Raw genomic sequence first — 20,854 nt, forward strand, 5'->3', positions numbered from 1 at the left:
CATGTGTTAAAGGACACCAGTCACCTCCTAAATGCATGTTAACCCACCAGCAGTACCTCAGGGCAGCCCGCAGTGTGATACTAATCATACTTTTCATCCTGCAGTCTGATGATGCATAAGGTCAGAAAACAATCTTTTATCCTCCGTCCGTGCTTTCCGAAGTCTCGTGCATGTGCAGTGCCCTCTGTTGTCAGGGCATGGGATCGCGCAGTAAAATAGAGAGCATGCACAAGACTTCGTAAAGCGAAGCCGAATTGAGGGCTGTCACTCAAAGGCAAGAGGGGGCGTAGTTACCTTGACGGAGGATAAAAGGACGGAGGATAAAAGATAGTTTTCTGACCTTATGCAGCATTCGGACTGCAGGATGAAAAGTATGATTAGTATCACACTGCGGGCTGCCCTGAGGTACTGCTGCAGGGTTTACATGCATTTAGGAGGTGACAGGTTCCCTTTAAAGCTATCTGTCAGTCTCTTCCGGGGTAACGTGAGATTTCCCTATCCTCGTCACTTCCGGTCGCACCGGACACGGCGTGAGGAGGTGTGCCGCGCTGTGCAGGCGCAGAACGACAGAGTAGGGAAAGTAACCGCTGGCAAGGCTCCTGGCGCATGCGCACTCTGCTGTCAAATTTCCCTACCTGCGCGGTGCGGCACACCCCGGTGCGACCGGAAGTGACAAGGGTAGGGAAATCTCACAAGGTAGGGAAATATAACGTTACACCGGCAAAGGAACAACCTGCTGGGGTTTACTGTATCCAGCCTAGCAAGATACTCCCGTTCACCGCCGGGACCCAGCAGATAGGGGTGAGTGAATCGAGCTTCGGTTTAATGCTGTACGGAGACCTATATCTGTACACCATTACAAGGTATTGGTTTCGTGGATGCTAAATTCAAACTTCACGTCCGAAGTCGCGAGAGAGTTTGGTGAATACCGTAAGGCATGGATGTCAAACTCATGGCCCTCCAGATGTAGCAAAACTACAACTCCCATCATTCCCTGATAGCTGTAGTATGCCCAGGCATTATGGGAGTTGTAGTTTTGCAACAGCTGGAGGGCCACGAGTTTGACATCCCTGCCGTAAGGCATCGATTCTACAACTTAAACATTTTAAAACAGGAATCCGAAGTCATGCAGGACTTAATTTTGCCTCTACGAAGCCAATACATTTGAATGCTGTACGGAGACAGTACAGCATTAAAATTAAGTTTTGCAACGAATTAGGGCTGCGCGATATGGGAATTTTGTGCGATTGCAATTGGGGCCCTAAAAATTGCGATAACGATATGCGATACGATATTTTAAGTGTATTGTGCTAGAGGTCTATTTGCTTGGATTGTCAAGGCAAAAGCACAGAAATTACTGATAATGCTGAAATGTAGTTATGCTTAACTCCAGAACTGAAATGCACAGTGTTTTTCAAAATAAAACATATTTTCCAAAATAAATAACATATTTGCATTACTGCAAAAGTACAAAATACAAACTTGCCATTTTCTTAATAGCACTGCACAGAACAGATAAATAAAATTGAATAAATAGAAGAACATTTGTTCATTAAAATAACGACTTTCCTCCAGCCCCTCCTCCCTCCCCGCACTGTAACTCATGTATCGCCAGCCGCGCTGTGCAGCATAGCGGCCGGCGATACATCCGTGTCAGCCATGTAAAAAGCCAACCATCGCTTTTTGGGGGGAAAAGTTTCTTATAAAGCGAAAAATATGGTAATACAATTGCAGCATTTTTGGGTCGGCCAATTGGCGATTGCGATATGGCGATTTATTGCTATTGCGATTGCTTTGGCGATATATTGTGCAGTCCTACAACAAATCGATTTCATATCTTTGATCCGAAGCTGAATTCGGTCACCCATACCAGCAGGGTTCTCTCCGGTGCTTGATTGCCAGGTTTTCAGTGCAATCCGGCGGGCTGTTTTTCTGCCGCAACAGCCTGTCGACTGGCTTTAACGCAGGTGTGAAACTAGCCTAAACTACCCTGGTATTTAGTGCTCTGACCTAGTGATAAGTGAGAACAAATGCGTGAGCGAGGCATGAAGGGGGATGTAAGCTAAATATTAATTTATTGGGGGTATTAGATGTATTTTGAGTGTTTTACTCATAGTTCATACTAAATGTGTCATTATGAGATTCCCTTCAAACTTTCGCCTAGTTCCGAAATGTCTTTTCGTGCCGATTCATTTGTGCAGGAACATGCTTATTATCCACGTGCAGAGCCACTTCACAAGTTTTATGTCAGCGCAACCTTGATGGGGTCGAGTGTGTCTCTTTTAGCTTTCATAAAAGCTTATATATGTGAAGCATACTTCTATTCTATTCTTGAGGGACCTCTGTCTGGGTTACTGATGTTAAAAGCTCTTGTTGAGGTGTTTTTTGCCCACGCGACACCTAGGATATGTATTTATATGTATTAAACTCATTCTTAGGCCTCATGCACACGACCGTTGTTTGCTTCCGCGTCCGTTCCGCCGATTTTAGCGTTTCAGGTGCGGACCCATTCATTTCTATGGAGCCGTTGAAAATCCGGATAGTGCACCGTTTGCCTTCCGTGATCCGTGGTTCCAGTCCGTCAAAAAAATATAACCTGTCCTATTATTTCCGCAGAAAACAGTTCCCATTCAAGTTAATGAGACCGCTAAAAAACGCAGAGGCACACAAGATTGTCATGCGCGTCCGCATCCGTTTTATTCCTATCATTTGCATGGCAAACCTGTCTTTTAGACTTTTTTTTACATTCCTATGGAACAACGGAACCCCATTTTGCAGAACGGAACATAACAATGGTCGTGTGCATGAGGCCTTAGAGATGTATAGGCCAATCCTGTACCTCAGTATTCCTATTTCACACAGATCCTTCTCAGATGTGGTTCCTGTGATACATGCTCCACTGGGCACTTTATTATGGAAGTATTGTTTCTAGGTGAGAATATCGCTGGAAAGGCTTATGCACACAATTATGTCTGTATTGCGGTCCACAAACCACAGATTAGCAAAATACAGACAATCCACATTTTTCTCATTCCCAGGGGCGTTATTAGGGTCTCAAAAGATCCTGGGCCCAAGCCCCATTGCATATGGCCCAATTCGCCCCCGCGCACACTGCATTTTACTGTACTAGCTATACAGCAGCAGGTACCCGTCACATCCAGAGCCTCCCAGGTGGCATCTCGTCTGATGTAGATCTTCTCATTATTTTCTCCATTCAGTCCGGACAACTTCTTTCAGCCACGCCTCGTCTCACACAGACATCTTAGCTTCACTTTTCTGTCATCATCCCCCAACCTGGAGTCCCCACAGTGTTACCCTGATGCTCGCTGTGCTCCCCAATACCCCCAAATACTATCCTGAAGAAATAATAGTGCCCCCAAAGTAATAGTCCTCCTCAAAGTCCCACCAATAGTAATTCCCTTCTAGAATGCTCTCATTAGTAATAATGTCCCTACAGTGCCCCCAACGGTGATGATGCTCCCCAAGAGTTCCCCCATTAGTTGAAGAGCCCTCCAGTATTAATAATACCCTCACAGAGTCCCCAGTAAAAATACGGCCCCCTTTTGTGCCCCCAGTGGTAATAAAGCTCTCTACAGACCCCTCAGTTGTAATAAGGCCCCCATAGTGCTCTTAGTAGAAATGAGGCAGGTCTATGTCACTCCTATAGAGCCCTCAGCAGTAATAAGAAAACTCAATGTCCCCTGGATTTAAAATGCCCCCTACAGTGCCCTCAGTATTTATACTGCCCCCTACTGTTATAATGCTCGCCCTGAAGTACCCCCAGTATTTATAATGCCCACTGTAGTTATATTCCTCCTTCCACCATACAGTCCCATGTAAATAACATCACCCCCTCCCACAGCTGCCTTCAACATACAGTCCCATGTATGGCAATACAGTTGTATCTAGCTGGCAGGCAGTACATTCAGGGCCTGGGACAAAACATCAGGGGCCCAGAATGTTTTAACCCAGCAACGCCCCTGCTCACTGCCATTACTACAAATGACTATTCTTGTCCGCAATACAGACAAGAATAGGACATGCTCCATAATTTGCAGAACAGACAAACGGATGCGGACAGCACTTGGGTTACATCCGTGTACAGTTTTTTTTTTTTTTTTTTTTTTTTTTTTTGCGGACCCATAGAAATGAATGGGTCAGTGTGCAATGCACAAAAATGCGAAGCGGACACTGATGAAGAAAACTTTTTTTCAATACTGTACGGAGCGAGCGCTCCGTACAGTATTAGAATGTATTGGCTTCGATGAGCCGAAGTTATTGCTTTGCGAAGTCTAAGGAGACTTCGCAAATTAACTTCAGAAATTGATTTATACTGTAAAAACCATTTCCCAAACTCTGGTTCGGTTCTAAGGTACTTCAGCTTATTGAAGCCAATACAGTGCTCACTCTGTACAGTATCGAAACAACGTTTTATGTGAATCAACTTTGGATGTTTTATCCAAAGTCCATTCGCTCATCCCTAGTTGTATGCATGAGCCCTAAAGCTAAGATGTACATGGGCACTATACTGCCAGTTTATACTCTTCATGGCTGTGCCTTAACGCCTATGGAGAATTTTGGCATGTAAAAATATTTTTTTATGTTATTTGTACTTTGCGTAAAAAAATAAAGTTGCACTAAGTTTCCATTTGCATTCACTTTCAGACTTCTTGACATGCAACCTGCTACTAGTTTCAGACTTTTCCCATGTAGGTATGCCCTACATGCTGGATCTGTGTGCCTAGGATGCTGCTGTCTCCCCCTGCAGACTGCCTGTGTCTGCTTTCCTTCCCATCTACATCTGTGGGAGCTGCCTTCCTTGGGTCCTCTTACCATCTCTCCTGTTCTGCATCCGTTCAGAACAGATCAGTTTGTATTATATTTAACATAGCCAAGACGGATCTCAAAGTCAATGGGGGACGGATCCGTTTTCTGTTGTGCCAGATTCTGTCAGTGAAAACTGATCTGTCCCTATTGACTTACATTGTGTGTCAGGACGGATCCGTTTGGCTCAGTTTCGTCAGACGGACACCAGAACGCTGCAGGCAGCGTTTTGGTGTCCGCCTCCAAAGCGGAATGGTGACTGAACGGAGACAAACTGATGCATTCTGAGCGGATCCTTTTCCATTCAGAATGCATTAGGGCAAAACTGATACGTTTTGGACCGCTTGTGAGAGCCCTGAACGGATCTCACAAACGGAAAGCCAAAACGCCAGTGTGAAAGTAGCCTTAGCCGAAAGGAGCCCACGGGTCCCATAGACTATAATGGGGTCCATTGGGTTTCCGCTCAGAAGAAGATTTTGGATCGGAAACAAAAATTGTGCATGCAGGACTTTTTGTCTCCACTTCAAAAATCTTCTTCTAAGCAGAAACCTAACTGACCCTAAATGGAGCAGGAGAACGGAAAGGCTGAACGGTGATGTGAACGAAGCCTTAGGAAGTTTTTAGGGAAGACTATTTAGAAAGTTGATTAAAGGGGTTGGCCACTCTGTTAGCACGTATTAAAAATGTAAAGAAAGTAGGGAGATCTTACACTTACTGCTAGATCTTCTGAAGCGGATCTGCCTGGTTTTCCTGCTATTGGAAGCCACGCCCCCTCCTGTCCTGCTCCCACAGCAGCCTCCTTGTCTATGCCTGAAGCCTGTGCTGTCTGGGTCCTAGAAGCACCCTGCTTGTATCAGAGGTGCCTTCTGCCTCTCCAGCCTGTGCAGGGCTGAAGGGGCTCAGCAGGAAGATTCTTAACAGCAGAAATAAAGAAACGTTTGCAGGAGGAAGGGAGCTGTGATGGCGGATCTAACTGCAGGCTCTGCCCCCTCTGTTTCCCCTGTACTGAGAGGATCCTGCCAACATGTGAGGATGTAGCAGAGGCCAGGGAAGCGCTGTGGACCACAAACTGTGAGCAATCCCAGTGTCTGTCCTGTTTATGTCCCCTCTGCTCTATGTTCTTATCACAGACAGACATGATATTACAGCCAGACCAACAGTTCAGGAGCTTTAACCCCTTGTGAGCTGTCAGTGATAGCAGCTTTAACCCCTTGTGAGGTCAGTGATAGCAGCAGTCACTGGTCTCACCATCTATAAATGTGCGCCCTCTCCTTCCTGCACTCTGTACATGGTGATATGTGACCCCCACCACTGCATATAGAGATCCGTGACACACTGTATACAGTGATCTGTGCTAACAGTAGCCCACGAGTGCCGCCGGAAGGGGACAATGGGTACAGGTCGGAGATGCGGCCGCAGCACGGCAAACATGCCGAGAGGCGGGCGGACAAAAAACGCATTGTGCTGGGCATTAGTTAATATGAATGGGGCCGGAGTGGACTTCCGAGGCACTCGTGGGCTAGCATTAGCACGGATCCGGCAAGAGAACAGCCTGCCAGACCCTGCTAACGCTAGTGTGAAAGTAGCCTTGTCGTGTGATGATAGACAAGAGGCTCCTGTCTATGTGAGCAGATCGATTTGTACAAATGTTTTTTTCAGAGATCTGTCCCCCCGCTCAACAGCCCCCTCCTCCTCCGGCAGTCCATGCACCTAAACAGAAATCTATGACCGCTCCGAGCTGCCGTGGATTTCTGGCTTCACTTGAGTCAGAAAACTGGCGAAAATGAACATAAATTTGTTGGGGCGACTGGTCACGCCTCCTCCTGGCCATTGTCACGCCCTTCTTTTTTTTTTTTTCTTTTACAGTTACAAAGTCGCAAACACATAGATTGCAACTTTTTAACGCCACTTTTCAGAAACAAGGGAAATGATAAATCTCCCCCTCTATTCATTCTGTTCATGGCTTACATCCAGTGGTGCAACTAGAAATGACCGGGCCCTACAGCAAGTTTATGAACAGGGCCCCCCAGTAACATGTGTATGATACATAAGCATCACATCCCTGTGTGCTGCTGGGACTGGGGCGTACTTCCTATTGCTATGTCTGTACAGCAGTTATTCACTGATGACTCGGTTATTGATATTATCTGAGGGGCTCTTGTCTCTATGGAAATGTGACTGCTCCTCTGAACACGCTTGCTGCAATGCATGCTGGGATTTTTACTTTCACTTTGCCGCTGCTCCTCCCACACAGCCACAAAATCCATGTCTTGAAAACCAGAGCTGATGATAAAATGAGCTTCAGTGCAGGAGATGGTTGTGTTCGATGGGGTAGGATAGGGCATAACTAATCAGTGGCACCCCCAGTCCCCCACTGATCCCGAGAGTGGGGGTCCCGTTCCCCCGATCTAATGGAGCGCCATGAGGTTTGCATGATGACCACTAAGCCAGCTGTGCTTCAGATCAGGGCAGCCCTAGAGGGATACAGTGACTACTTCTCCTTAGATGTTGCATTTTCCAACTTGCTGTCCTGCTAGATAAACTGCAATTATGATATTTCTTAATGGTGTTTTTTCTAGAATAAGGAAAAAATGGCATCATATGCCAGGACTCCAAAACTGGATAGAACTGAAGTTGGGAAAGATATGAAAGAGAAGTCATCAATGAAACGAAAACTGCCCTTCACAATCAGCCCACCCAGAGAAGAAGAACGAGAATCTGACACCGGTAAATTCAATAGACAGAAATTAATGAGAAAGTTAACGTTGAATTTTTTAAAAGATTACTAGTTATTAGTACAGTACAAAATATGATGGACTGGGTTTAGTGTAACCTCCACGGTTTTAGGCTCACACTGTACCACAAATATGAATCTGGCATCCAGTGTCCTTGCTGTGTTAATCACTTAAAGGGAATATCCAGCCTTGAAAACTTTTTATTTTTTCCAATATAGATCTAAGATTCTGCATTAATAGTTTTTTTTCTCTTTAATACACTCCAAATGCCCTTTGTAGACTCCTAGCGGCCTTCAGCCACTACTAGAGGGAGCTTAGAAGCTTACTCCACATTATGGCTCACATTTACTATTGAGTGTTCACTTAGACTAGTGATGGCGAACCTTTTACAGATCAAGTGCCCAAACTGCAACCCAAAACCCACTTATTTATCACAAAGTGCCAACAACCTAAATACGACAGTCCAATCTAGTGTATCTTCCATGTACTTTACCATTTAGCTATAACAGCCCGCCTGCATTCACTGCGCTGCCTGTGCCGTTCATAGTGATGATGGCAGGAAGAGTCTAAGGCATATTGGTACACCATAGACTTTTTCCAGGGTGTGGGTGCCTACAGAGAGGGCTCTGGGTCCCGTGCCATAGGTTTGCCACCACTGCCCTAGACATTATCCTAATTTGAGTAATTTGGCTCATCTAGTGTTAGAGAAATCCTCTGTGCTTAGCTCACTATGGGGTCTGGTGCGAGATCCACCATTTTGCACCAAAACCGTGCCTCAATTTGCAGTTTGTATATAGACAAAAGTTTCTGGCCATGAACTAAAATGATCATCCAGCCTGAGTGATTGTGATGAATTTGGTGCAAGTCTAGACAGCCTGTCTAGGTTTATGCCGTCTACAGTTAATCTGCTCCTCTGTGTACTCTGAAGTCGCTGATAAAACAATACTCCCCCTAGTGGTGACTGCAGGCACATAGAATATGCAGGGTGTTTTGAGCTAAGGGTACTTTTCCGGTATTGAGTTCAGTCTTAGGGGCTCAATATTGGAAAAAACTGATCAATTTTGTCCTAATGCATTCTGAATGGAGAGCAATCCGTTCAGTATGCATCAGGATGTCTTCAGTTCAGTCACTGTACGGTTTTTGGACGGAGAAAATACCGCAGCATGCTGCGGTATTTTCTCCTTCCAAAATTCCGGAACACTTGCCGGCATTATTTTCCATTGAAATTCATTAATGCCGGATCTGGCCCCAATTGTTCCAGAAAAACGGATGCGCAGACCTTTAAAAATGTGAAAAAGATAAATGCCCGATCAGTTTTTCCGCATGACAACCAGAGATACTGATCCGCTATTGCAATGCATTTGTGTGACGGATCCGCATCGGGATCCGTCTACAAATGGTATCCGTTTGCATACAGATTGCCGGACCTGTGAAAGTACCCTAAGTTTCAGAAAAATTAAAAATTTGATAAAAGGTGCACAGTCATGTTACAGAATATAGACCACTGTTGGATATTACTTTAGGAATGGTGTAGTTTTTTGTGCAATGCTTTGATTCTTAGAGGTACAGTTCCTGATCTATCCCATGTATTTTGCTCAATAAGGGCTTGTTCACACGGCCGTTGTTTGGCTGTTGCGTGCATTGGGGGCCGCAATTTGCGGTACCCAATGCACTAGCTCCATCCGTGCGTCTGCCACAACGGTTTCAGAGCCATTCAACTTGAATAGGTCTGTGATCTGTCCGCACCTCAAAAAAAATTGAATTTGTTCCATTTTTTTTTGCGGTGCGGAGGCACGGAGAGAAACCCGACAGCCAGTGCCTGCATAGTGCGACCCGCTGGACAACGTCTGTATGAATGAGCCCTAATGGGGACATTTCTTTGTACAGCAAAGAGGAGGCTGTGGTGCCATCTTTTTTTTTTTTTTCCCATTGTCTCGTTAGTTCCTTTCACCTAATACAAAATGAATTCTCCCCAGTTTTGTTTTTTATCCTTCATGTTCTTGTTAAAGGATGTCTGTAAGCAGTTTTGACTTTGCTCAACTGCTGACAGCTCTAGGTAGGGGCTCTGGAGAGCAGTATAAACATACCTTTTGTGGAGCATTTACTATCAGGAGTAGTGTGAATGAAGTTTTATCCTGATCATTTCTGCAAGTGCTTAGGAGGTGCGGCTCAGCATGTTTCACAGCGCCTCCCCTCTGCTGTGAATGACAGCTGAAGTTGTCTTCTGGTTGGTTGCCACAGCAGTCACTCCCAGCAGGTGGGAGGGACTATGAAGCAGCTCAATGCATGGGCCACTTTACAGTGAGGCCCCACCTCCTGGGCAGGAATAGTGGTGGGCAGAATAAAACTTCACATTCACAATACTCATGATCATAAAAGCTCCACAAAAGTTATTTTAGTACTGCTCTCCCCAGCCTCTACCTAGTGCTGCCAGCAATACAACATGTTCAAAACTGCCGACAGACTCCCCGTAAGAATGGAAAAAGAATGCAAAACCATCTGATCCTGGATGAAATGGATCTTGTTCTTCTGGCTGGTGATGACTGAGGACTTGCAGCTGGAGGAACACATTTAAGAGACCCCTATACAGTAGTTACACCCTAATAGATGAGATGTGTGATCATAGTAGGGGTATTTGTTAAACGTGCTGAAGATTTCAGGGACTGTTTCGGAAGAAGGGGTCCGGTGGCTTCTTTGTCATGCCGTCTGTAGAGCAGATGTTGCGTATTTGTGTCTGTACAGACATTCGTGGCATTGTCTGAGAGAATGAAGCTGTTGTAGCTGTAGCCGCATTTGTGCTTTTTCCTAAAATTAGACCTTGTCTGTTGAGCAAAGGGAGGGCCTAATGTCTAGCAATGTGCAGGTGTGGAGAGAGGCCTACAGGGTTACACAGCTGCTGGGGTGAAATGACTGCCAAGGAATCTGACTGCTTATAAATAGGGCAACCAGTAGGGCTTGAGGTATCGCACTGTTTCATATCTAGTAAAGAAAAGTACTTGATAAAACTGATCAAACACAACACAGACAGAAATAGAGAGGTTTTTGTATGTAATATATGTCAATCCAATACAGATGCTATGCAGAGATCTGCAGCCTTGTTAGCCCTGAATCAGTGTTGCTGACGTAAGGATGCCCGGTGGCACATGCCTAGCTATGGTACAGGTCCTCTCCAGTGATGGTGTCTAAGAGGTTCGGTCACCTTGTACCCAGAATCCACAGATCTCCATAAGGACGTTAAACCAGCGGGTGTCCAGCTCTTTTCTACTTGTGCTATCAAGCTGTCCTCTTCTTTACTTGTTTCCTTCTTCCCTTCTTTCCTGTGCCTTAACCCTGTAGATTCTGAAGCAGGACACACAAGTGAAAACTGGGGCGAGCGATTAACTCCTCCTTACAGCACATTTACAGGTAAAACTGTGTATATGATCTCGGCACGTTGTTTTCTGACTAGGAAATGGGTCACATTTAGGGCAAGTGTAAACTGTTTCCAGAAAAGACTGTTGACTGATCAGGTTTAGTGTAAGGCCCATTCATCTAGCAGCTATCTCTCCCAGCTCCCTCATACACATGCATGCTTGGCCAAGTAGTTTGTATGTTTTCAAGGGAGAGAGAGAGAGAGAGCGAGTACACAGTTGCTCCCAGACATCTCTGGCGACTTATCTCCTTGCAGAATAAAAGCATTTGGCGTTAAAATTCAAATCCTATTCTTTTTTTTTTTTTTTTCCCCTCCCCTTATCATTTGTTAGGGAGAGTTTGGAGCTCCCCATACACGTTAGACTGTCAGCTGATCCCACTGACCTTAGTATAATGTCTATGGGGAACTTTAGTAATGTGACCAAATGTATAATTGTTATTTATATTCCTTGTAAAAGATAAAAATGACTGACTTATTATAAAATAATGTTTGTTTTGCAGATTACTTGTTAAATCTGTTGAAGGCTTTTGTTTGTAATTGTTTATTTAATGTTAAGCAGGATTTGCTTAAAAATATAGACACAAATGTTTGGTGCCTCCCACCTTTGGGTGATCGTTCTCTGACCTGAACTGCTAGTAAAGGAGCCATCCTCCTCATCAGATCGGGGAGGATGCCAGGACTTGGATCAGCTGTTACAGGGAGCTGCCGCACTGTGCTTGGCCCCATTAATGTGAATGGGGCTGAGTTTCGCCCAGACCTGAAATAGTCGTGACGTCATTGGCCTGCGGAAAGCAGCAAGAAGGCCCCGGCGCTACTGTGAGCACCGCTGCCTTCTCCAACAGCTGATCAACGGGAGTTTTCCTGTATAAACAACAGCAATGAATGCAGGAGGTCTTTGCTCCCAAAGGTTATCAATGGAAGGTTGAGATCTGTGGCAAAATCGTACAAAATCCACAAGTAGCAGATGCAGATTTTGATACGGATGTGGTGCAGAAATGCACAATGAAATTCGTGCAGAATTTTTGCAGGACAAGCGTGCACCCGTATGCAGGTAGCCTTAGAGTTAGGCCTCAGGCACGCGACCGTGGCCCGCAAATGGCAAGTCGGCAATCCACGGCTGCCGGCCGTGTGCAACCCGCATCACAGATGCGGACCCAGTCACATAATTGGGTCCGGACATACGGAACATCGGAAGCACTACGGAGTGCTTCCATGGTGGTTCTTTCTGTGGTTCCGCACCGCCAAAAAAGTCATATTTTTTTTCGCGGTGCAGACACACCACGGACCCATTAAAGTTGAATGGGTCCAGCCCGCTGCGCGGTCCCCAATGCACGGAACGGCCGTGTGCATGAGACCTTACTGCACAGGTTGTGGATTACATGCTGGTTTTCCTTACATTGTCAATTAAGCAATTTTAAACCTTATTTAGAGTGGTTTTCCCCAAAGACTTCAATGGGGTTTTTAATAAACAGAAGATCTACACCAAAAAGCACAGCAAAAAACGCACACAAAAAAATGTGATAAAATAATGTTTATTTTGTTCCATTTTTCATTCGTACAAATCTGCGCTTTCTCCAGGTAGCCCTGAAGGTTCCTACACATTAGAGGTAGTAGGGGCTGATGCACACCACTGTGCTTGATCCAGGCTCCTGGACCAACCGTGGCTTCCCTAAACTTGACTGACTGCATCTTTGTGATTTATGACAGTCACCTCCGGTCTGATGGCGGGTCTCTTGTACTGTACTCACATGATTGCACTGTGCACTTCATCTAGGCTTGAGATTTTCACCAGTATATAACTTGCAATCCACTAAAAAGAAAATGACAGCAGCCTTGTGAAAAGAGCCTCGTAAGAGCAGCTTTCACTGAGCGTTCCTCATAAACATCTCCTCCACATGTCTGCATGCATCAGTGATCTCTTTGGTCAGCATACAGAGTGTGTGCCATCTAGTGGCCACAACTATCAGAAACAACCCAAAGTATAAAGTGTATGAGTTGTGAAACCATATTCAGTTTGAAAATAAAAACCAAAGTCCCTTTTGAAGTTAAAAATACCCCTAGTCAAAGACTGATAGGCTGACCAGTAACCTATCAGATACTTGCATGTATACTCCCATCAGAAATGGTTTCTCAATATTGATAGCAAACAATATCAAACAAATGTTTTGAGAATTTCTATTGTAAAACAAAAACTATTTCCCAAACTCGGGTTAGGTTCCAAGTTCAACTTGGAATCGAACCCAAATTCGGGAAATGTTTTTTTACAATAGAAATTAATTTATGAATTTATTATGCAAAGTCTCGAGATACTTTGCAAAATAATAACTTCAGCTCATAGGAGCCAATACATTCTAATACTGTACGGAGCTCGGAGTATTATGCAAAATGACTTTGTATGTTTCATGCGAAGTCGATTTGCTCATCCCTACTGATGACCTAACCTCAGGATAGGTTGTCAGTATCTGATCTGTGGGTGTCCGACACCCAGAGCCCCCGCTGATCAGCTGATTGAGAAGGCCAGCGGCGCTTGCAGTAGCACTACAGACTACTCTCCGCTTTCCCTAGGCCAGTGACATCACGTTTATTGATCACATGACTTCGGTGCTGCTCAGCCCTATTAAAGTAAATGGGGCTGAGCTGCGATTCCAAGCACAGCCGCTATATAAAGTACGGTGCTGTGCTTGGTGAGCAGGGAGAAGGCTGTGGCATTCATAGGAGTGCCAGTGCCTTCTCAAACAGCTGATCAGCGGGGGTCGCTGTTGTAGGACCCCCGCCATTCAGATACCGATGACCTATCAAAAGGATAGATTATCAGTAAAAAACAAACCTCATCTGCCACTTCTCTGCCCAAGCCTCCAATCTGTCAAGATCCCTCTTTAGCAGTATACTGTCCTCTTCATTGTCAAGTACTTTACACAGTTTAGGCTACTTTCACACAGGCGTTTCTGGGTCCGCTTGTGAGATCCGTTTCAGGGCTCTCGCAGGCTTCCCAAAACGGATCAGTTCAGCCCCAATTCATTCTGAATGGATAAAGACCCGTTCAGAATGCATCAATTTGGCTGCGTTTGGTTTCCGTTGCGTTTTTGAGGCGGACACTAAAATGCAGCTTGCAGCGTTTTGGTGTCCACCTGACGATGCGGAGTGGGACGGATCAGCTTTTCACTGACACAATATGGTGCAATTGAAAACTGATCCATCCCCCATTGACTTTCAATGCAAGTCAAGATGGATCTATTTCGACTTAGACTTTTATTTGAATGAATAATGCAAACGATCCGTTAGGAACAGATTAAAGCGTTTGCATTATCGGTGTTGATCCTTCTGTGCAATTACAAGACGGATCCGCACTGAACGCCAGTGTGAAAGTAGCCTTAGTCTCATCTGCAAACTTTGAGATTTTACTGTGCAAGCCTTCAAGATCATTAATAAATATATTAAAGAGAATAGGGCCCAATACTGACCCCTGAGGTACTCCACTGGTGACAGTTACCCAATCTGAGTGTGTACCGTTAATAACCACCCTCTGTTTTCTATCACTGAGCCAGTTACTTACCCACATAGACGTTTTCTCCCAGTCCGAGCATTCTCATTTTATATACTAACCTTTTATGTGGTACAGTGTCAAATGCTTTGGAGAAGTCCAGATACACGACATCCATTGATTCGCCGCTGTCAAGTCTAGAACTTACCTCCTCATAGAAACTGATTAAATTAGTTTGACATGAGCGATCCCTCATGAAGCCCTGCTGATATGGCGTTATTTGCTTATTTTCATTGATGTTCTCCAAGATAGCATCTCTTAGAAAACCTTCAAACAGTTTACCACGATAGATGTTACTTACCGGCCTGCATCAGGCATCACAAATGTGAAAGCCTCCTATATAGATAGGTAATCCATTGTCAGTTTACTGCTGCTGTGAGGAGACAATGTTTTATTTCAAGATGCTTAATACAGGGTTTACATGCTCCAACCAGCAGCCAGTTATCGGGAAGGTGAAGCGTTGTATTTACATGCAGCGATCACCTCCACAGTATGCGGAGGATCGATGGCTGCTGCTGTCGCTCGTCCTCATGTAGCTGCAATGTTTCTGGGCAGCAGAGTGCTGTTTAGGCAGCCAGATTTGCTGCGCAGTGTGATGCTGTAATGGAGTCACTCATCCCCCTGCCTCTCTGGTCGCAGTGACTGGTCTGTCTGTCTGTAAAAGTCCAAACAAATGAGGAAGTTACAGGGGTTGTCAGACTGTGCAGGGACCCCTTCCCAATTGGAAACACTCAGATGGGCCTTCTAGTAGAAATAATAGAGGAATGGCACAGTATGGAGTTCTAAGAATAGATGCTCCAGAATTGTCATTACATGGGGCATACAAGTAGTTACTACAACAGACAGGAGAAGTGACGGCTCCTCTTTACGTGGGTTTGTAAACCTCCCAGTGTGCGTGCCGCCATGTACTGCCCATGCCACATTCCACAAGCTTTTTACTTGCCGGATATTGCTTAACTATCGCTTGTCATGTTTTCTGCCTCAAAGCTAAACGTGCTGGGACAAGAATTGACGTTTTTTGATCGGATACTGTTTCTTAAAAGGAAACCATTTCAAGATTTTTCGATTCACTCAGTAGGTGACATCTGTTGGACGGCAGGATGTGTGTTACTTCTGCCCTCTGTGGAGAAGTGCCTGGGCTCTGCATGAAGCCAGTTTACCACTCGGCACATATCCCACTGAGAACAAGAGGCTAATATCTGCTAAAAAGTCAATTTGCCATGTTTTTTGTATGCTTATTGGGAATAGTCCTAAATATATGTGACTGGTATGAATGACGCTGTACAGACCTTGTGTCGTGAGGATGAATACATCATTTTGGCACCTGCTGGAGGGAAGGAAATGAGGACACCTGTGATTTGGTAATGGCATGTATAAAGTTATTGTGGGGGGGGGGGGATGAGAGGTAAACGGAGGCACCTGTGATTTGGCACGTATAAAGTTATTGGGGGGGCGGAGAGGGGTTAATGGGGGCACCTGTGATTTGGCATTGAGGGGCTGATCTGGGGGAGTGGGGGACATGGTGGATGGCATGGAGGCACTGGGGAAGGGGGACATTATGGCAGCCAGTGAACTCCAGTAGTCACAATATAACCTTAGATACACATTCTGGCAGAAGAACAGCTTGCTGGAGTATACCGTATTGGGTATAGCTGGATACAACCAGCTATATACTCTCATTGACTATAATGTGGTCCAAGGCCATTTGGCCATGTTTCAGCATACATGCTGCGTATTGTCCAAAGTAGGGTTGTTGCGGGTATCGAAATATCGATACCCAATTAATACTTTTGTCCTGGTATCGATATGATACCGGGATTTGACAGTTATTGATACTAGGCTGCCCTACTGCGCAGCCTAGCATCAGAGTACATGCAGCGTGCTGCTGTCAGCGACACTGCCAATAAGAAGAGAGAGGGGCGGGTTCTGATCGGAGCCGCAGCAGTGTAATCCTGGGCCTCTGATCGGTCACCATGGCAGCCAGGATGCTACTGAAGCCCTGGCTGCCATGGTGAGCTTCCTGCTGCTGTGTGTACTATGCACAGGGCAGCAGGGAGAGTGTGAAGCCCTTTTCACACTAATAGAGCTCTATCAGGGTGAATAGGACAAGGGAAGGGGGAGGTTCCATAGAGCGATCAGTATGATCTGGTTGGTCACACAGATGGATGCTCAGTTGGGTTTGAGCTTGGGGAATTAGGGACAAGGGTAGTAGCTGAAAGTCTTTTTCATGCTCCTCCAACCAATGCTGGACATTTCTAGTCATGTGACATGTCTCATTCTCTTGCTGGAAGATCCCGTCTGCCCCGGGGAAGACAAACAGCATGTATGGGTTGTATGTGATCTGCAAAGATGGACTCCTACCCTAATCGGTTGAGGCCCAGAGAATATCACGAAACCATTCCCCAGACCATAATGCTGCCACCACCAGCTTGTGTTCTTAAAATAAATATTCAGAAAGTGGTAAAATCTGCATGGCTTGTAAATACAAAAATGAAGATTGTGCAAATGTTTATAACTGGTTTGTCTACTGCGCTTTTCAGAGAAAGAAGGACCGGAGAAAAAAAAGATGAAAAAAGAGTCCGGAAGCAAAAAATCTACTCCTGTCAATATCCTCTTTGGTTACCCCTTATCTGAGCGAAAGCAGATGGCTCTGCTCATGCAGATGACTGCCAGAGACAACAGCCCAGGTAAAGCCTGCCAACGTGAATGGGCATGCAGCTCAGACAGAATGATCTTTTACCCTGATACACCATTGTTCTGATAGTCTTGACTTTTTGATACCGGTTGTTAATTGACAACCCAAAGTGATCGATTAGGACATATGGATGGCTCTGTATAAATCAGTGTAGTTGACTGCACTAATATGGTGTTTCAGACCAACAAAGGCGAAAAGGTCATTCTTTTGACCTGTGTCAAGTGAATGGGATCCAATGTTCACATTTGACGCATAAACCTGGAGCTGACCTGGCATGCACCAAATGTACCCATGCATTCTGATCTTCCATTTGCTAAGCCAACCATATATAATAGCCAGAAGTTGTCCGCATTCAAATCCACAGCTGTCCAAAGATTACCGGGATGGCATGTGTTTTTTTTTTTTGTTTTTTTTTCTGTTTTAGTTAGGGGAAGTCCCAGCTAGTCTGTTATAATTACTAACCACTGTTCTTTCCAGTTGGATCTTTATCATGATGGGTATGGACACTTTACTTGTAACATCCCGCACACCGAGCATGGGATACTGGACTCGAATAAAAAAAAAAGGGGGCATTTAGGGGAAGTTCAGATGTGACTTGAAATAATTGTAAGCCTGTTGAAAAGCCCTAGCTATGAATGTTCAGTTTGTGTGTCCAGTCTATAGGACTGATAATAATTTCCTGTGGCCGTTCTCGTCCACAGACTCTACCCCAAATCACCCTTCACAAGCCACACCAACTCAGAAGAAAACGCCAACATCCTCCACAAGACAAAAAGACAAAGTTAATAAAAGAAATGAACGCGGAGAAACTTCATTGCACATGGCAGCTATACGAGGAGACATAGGTCAAGTGAAGGAGCTTATTCGTCTTGGTGCAAATGTCAATGTAAAAGACTTTGCAGGTAATCCTTAAAATATGATGGGACAGACATTAATGTGTGTGTATTGGATATTAATCAGATTGTCGGTTTACCCTTTCCTAAATGTATGACCTCTGGGGGGTCCCGAAGTACCCTGTGTGAATTATGCTGTGGAGCGCTTGTGTGACCACCACTCCACTGCTTCACCAGTACAACGCTTGGCTATCTGATAGTCCCATATAAGGGAATGGAGCAGTGGTTATGCATTCGCTGCACTGGTGTACTCACACAGAGGACCCCCGCCGATCAACTGATTGACAAGGCACCGGCGCTCCTGTGATTGCCGCTGGCTTCCCACAGCTTACTAAACGCAGCACTGTACATTATATAGCAGCTGTGCTTGGTATCGCACTCGGCCCCATTCACTGCTCCCATGCCACATGACTGATGAACGTGTCTTCACTGGCCTAGGAAAAGTTGAGAGAAGGTCGCAGTGCTCACAGGAGCACCAGTGCCTTCCTAAACCTGCTAATCGACGGGGTTCCAGGTGTCCGACCCCCCACTGATTAGATACTGATGACCTATCCTGAGGACAGGTCATCAGTTCTAATCTCTTTAATGGCAAAGTTCTGCTTGCATTGAAAATTGAGTTGTGTGTTTGTCGTTCCCGTCAAGGTGTGGAGCGGGTCTGCAACATCTAAGGATTTGCTCACAACCGTTCTTTATGCACAAGAATTGAGTGCACTCTGCTAGTACCGAGACACTTAGGATAAATGTGCCAAGTGCTATAAATAAATGCATTATGTTTGCAAGGAACCAGAGGAAATAGGGTAGGGTAGAACAATTCAGGTCACAATGTGATTAACTCTTGCCAGTTGTACATAAGTAATAAACAAAAGCCATCTACATCTCATATGCACTGGAGGATCCATTAGAGCCATCAGAATTCCATCAAAAATACAGGACAAAATGGTGAAGCATGCTGTGCTGTTTTGTCCAGGAAGATGGCAGACTCCCAAACGGTAACTCTACTGACCCCATTAAAGTCAGGGGGATTTGTCGGCAGCCATTTTGCTCAGTTATGTACCGCATCCGGCACTTCCGTTCTCTTTGTTGTTCTGCTCCTATAACAGAAAGGACGCTGTCGGAACAACAGCCTGGACTTGTGTTTGTTCCCATTACAATAACTAAATAATTGTGGAAAATAAAATTGCCCTTCTTTTCAGGTTGGACACCGCTGCATGAAGCTTGTAATATGGGATATTATGATGTCGCAAAGCTTTTAATCGCGGCTGGAGCTGATGTAAATACCCAAGGGCTGGATGATGATACACCTCTTCATGACGCAGCAAGCAGTGGGCACAGAGACGTAAGTATTTCACAGCTTTCCATCTTCATGAAATGCACTTATGCAGATTAGCGCAGTTTTTCCCGGGGAATCAATGGAAGCCATCAATGGGCCCTATTATAAGTCAGCGGTGTCTGACTTTCAGCATAGATGTTGGCAGAGCATACGTTAATGTAATTTATTCTAGCAAAGTAACCTACAGTGGGTATTGCCGTTATTTGCTGTACTGTCAAACAATCTGGTCATAAATTGCTGTATTGATTGCCATCTGTAATCCGGTTATTTCGCACATTTGCACAGCGCCGTATGTGTTACTTCTATGAATGTCCGGGCGCCTGTTCAGAGTGTGGCCTGGCCACGGGATCCAAGTGGCAAGTACAGGCGCAGGCCATCAATTAGCAGGGTGTAATTATTGCAACATTAGTTATATTTGTATTCAGGCTTTTGATGATAAGTAAGCGCTTTATAATTTATTTTGAGTTAAATAACAAAATGTAGGTAACTTTTTTTTGTTTGCCTGTATTCAGTCCCTTGGCTTATGGTAACAAAGGTTTGTTGATTTTATAACAGATAGGTAGTTATAAAAATCTGACCCATGGGCTTATACTTGCCGATCTTCTCCCACTGCCATTCCGAAGATGTTGGTCACCCGCTGGCATCTTAACACAACAGGGAATGGCTGGGAATGCCTCTTAGTCAAATCGCTGGCTGAGGCAGGTCGTGGCTACAGCCAGTAATTGGCCCAGCCATTTCCAGTATATGGAGTGTCAGCTGACTTTATTTTTTAACCCTTTGAAGATCATGGGAATTTTTTTTTTTTTTTTTTTTTTTTTTTTTAAATGGGCGCTACTAAATGCGTGTGACCAGGCAGTAACAGCTAAATGCAGGGCAACACCTGGACTTGCTCCTTGAAACAAAGCTGCAGACCAGTTGTATTCTGGCGATCGGCAGTACGCACTGCTGAAGCCGCCCCTTTGGTAGCTCCCTATAAGGTGCTTATGAAGTACACAGTACAATGTTTTCCAAACTATTGGAAATTCAAGTCCATGTTATGATCAACTTTTTCGTGAAGCTTTCTAATGGAACCATTTACGATTGCATACAGTCCAGTGGGAAGAGGGGGGGGGGGGGGGGGGAACCAAATGGGGTAGAAATGCATTTTAATGTTCGAATTTTTTTTAACTTTGGAAAAAAGTTTTTGTGCAGGATGAAGCGACCAAAAAAAGGCATATGGTCCATTTAGACTTTTTTTTTTACATTTCACCAATTGCTGTGGGATAAATATAGTATTAATGGTAATACTATTGGCGTTTTCGCACGTGGCGATGCCCATATTTTTATTTATTTTTTTGCTTATGTTTTTAGAATTTGGGGAAAGGGGGGTGATTTGAAATTATATATATATATATATATATATATATATATATTATATTTTATTT

At 44.8% G+C, this 20,854-nt stretch overlaps 1 protein-coding gene across 4 annotated transcripts in view; it reads left to right on the top strand.

Moving 5' to 3' along the window:
* The window catches only part of ANKRD12 (ankyrin repeat domain 12), a 111,759-nt gene that overhangs the window by 49,953 nt on the left and 40,952 nt on the right, over positions 1-20,854 (top strand). For 2 of the 4 annotated variants that reach the window (XM_044295818.1, XM_044295817.1), the window contains exons 3-7: positions 7,404-7,551; positions 10,896-10,964; positions 17,053-17,199; positions 17,909-18,109; positions 19,294-19,436. In XM_044295818.1, coding sequence (XP_044151753.1) covers positions 7,404-7,551; positions 10,896-10,964; positions 17,053-17,199; positions 17,909-18,109; positions 19,294-19,436 — 708 coding nt within the window. The remainder of the gene's footprint in view (positions 1-7,403; positions 7,552-10,895; positions 10,965-17,052; positions 17,200-17,908; positions 18,110-19,293; positions 19,437-20,854) is intronic. The other 2 variants (XM_044295820.1, XM_044295819.1) reach the window with 1 other exon arrangement.

The sequence above is a fragment of the Bufo gargarizans genome, chromosome 5 (assembly GCF_014858855.1).
Source record: "Bufo gargarizans isolate SCDJY-AF-19 chromosome 5, ASM1485885v1, whole genome shotgun sequence".
Lineage (NCBI taxonomy): Eukaryota > Metazoa > Chordata > Amphibia > Anura > Bufonidae > Bufo > Bufo gargarizans.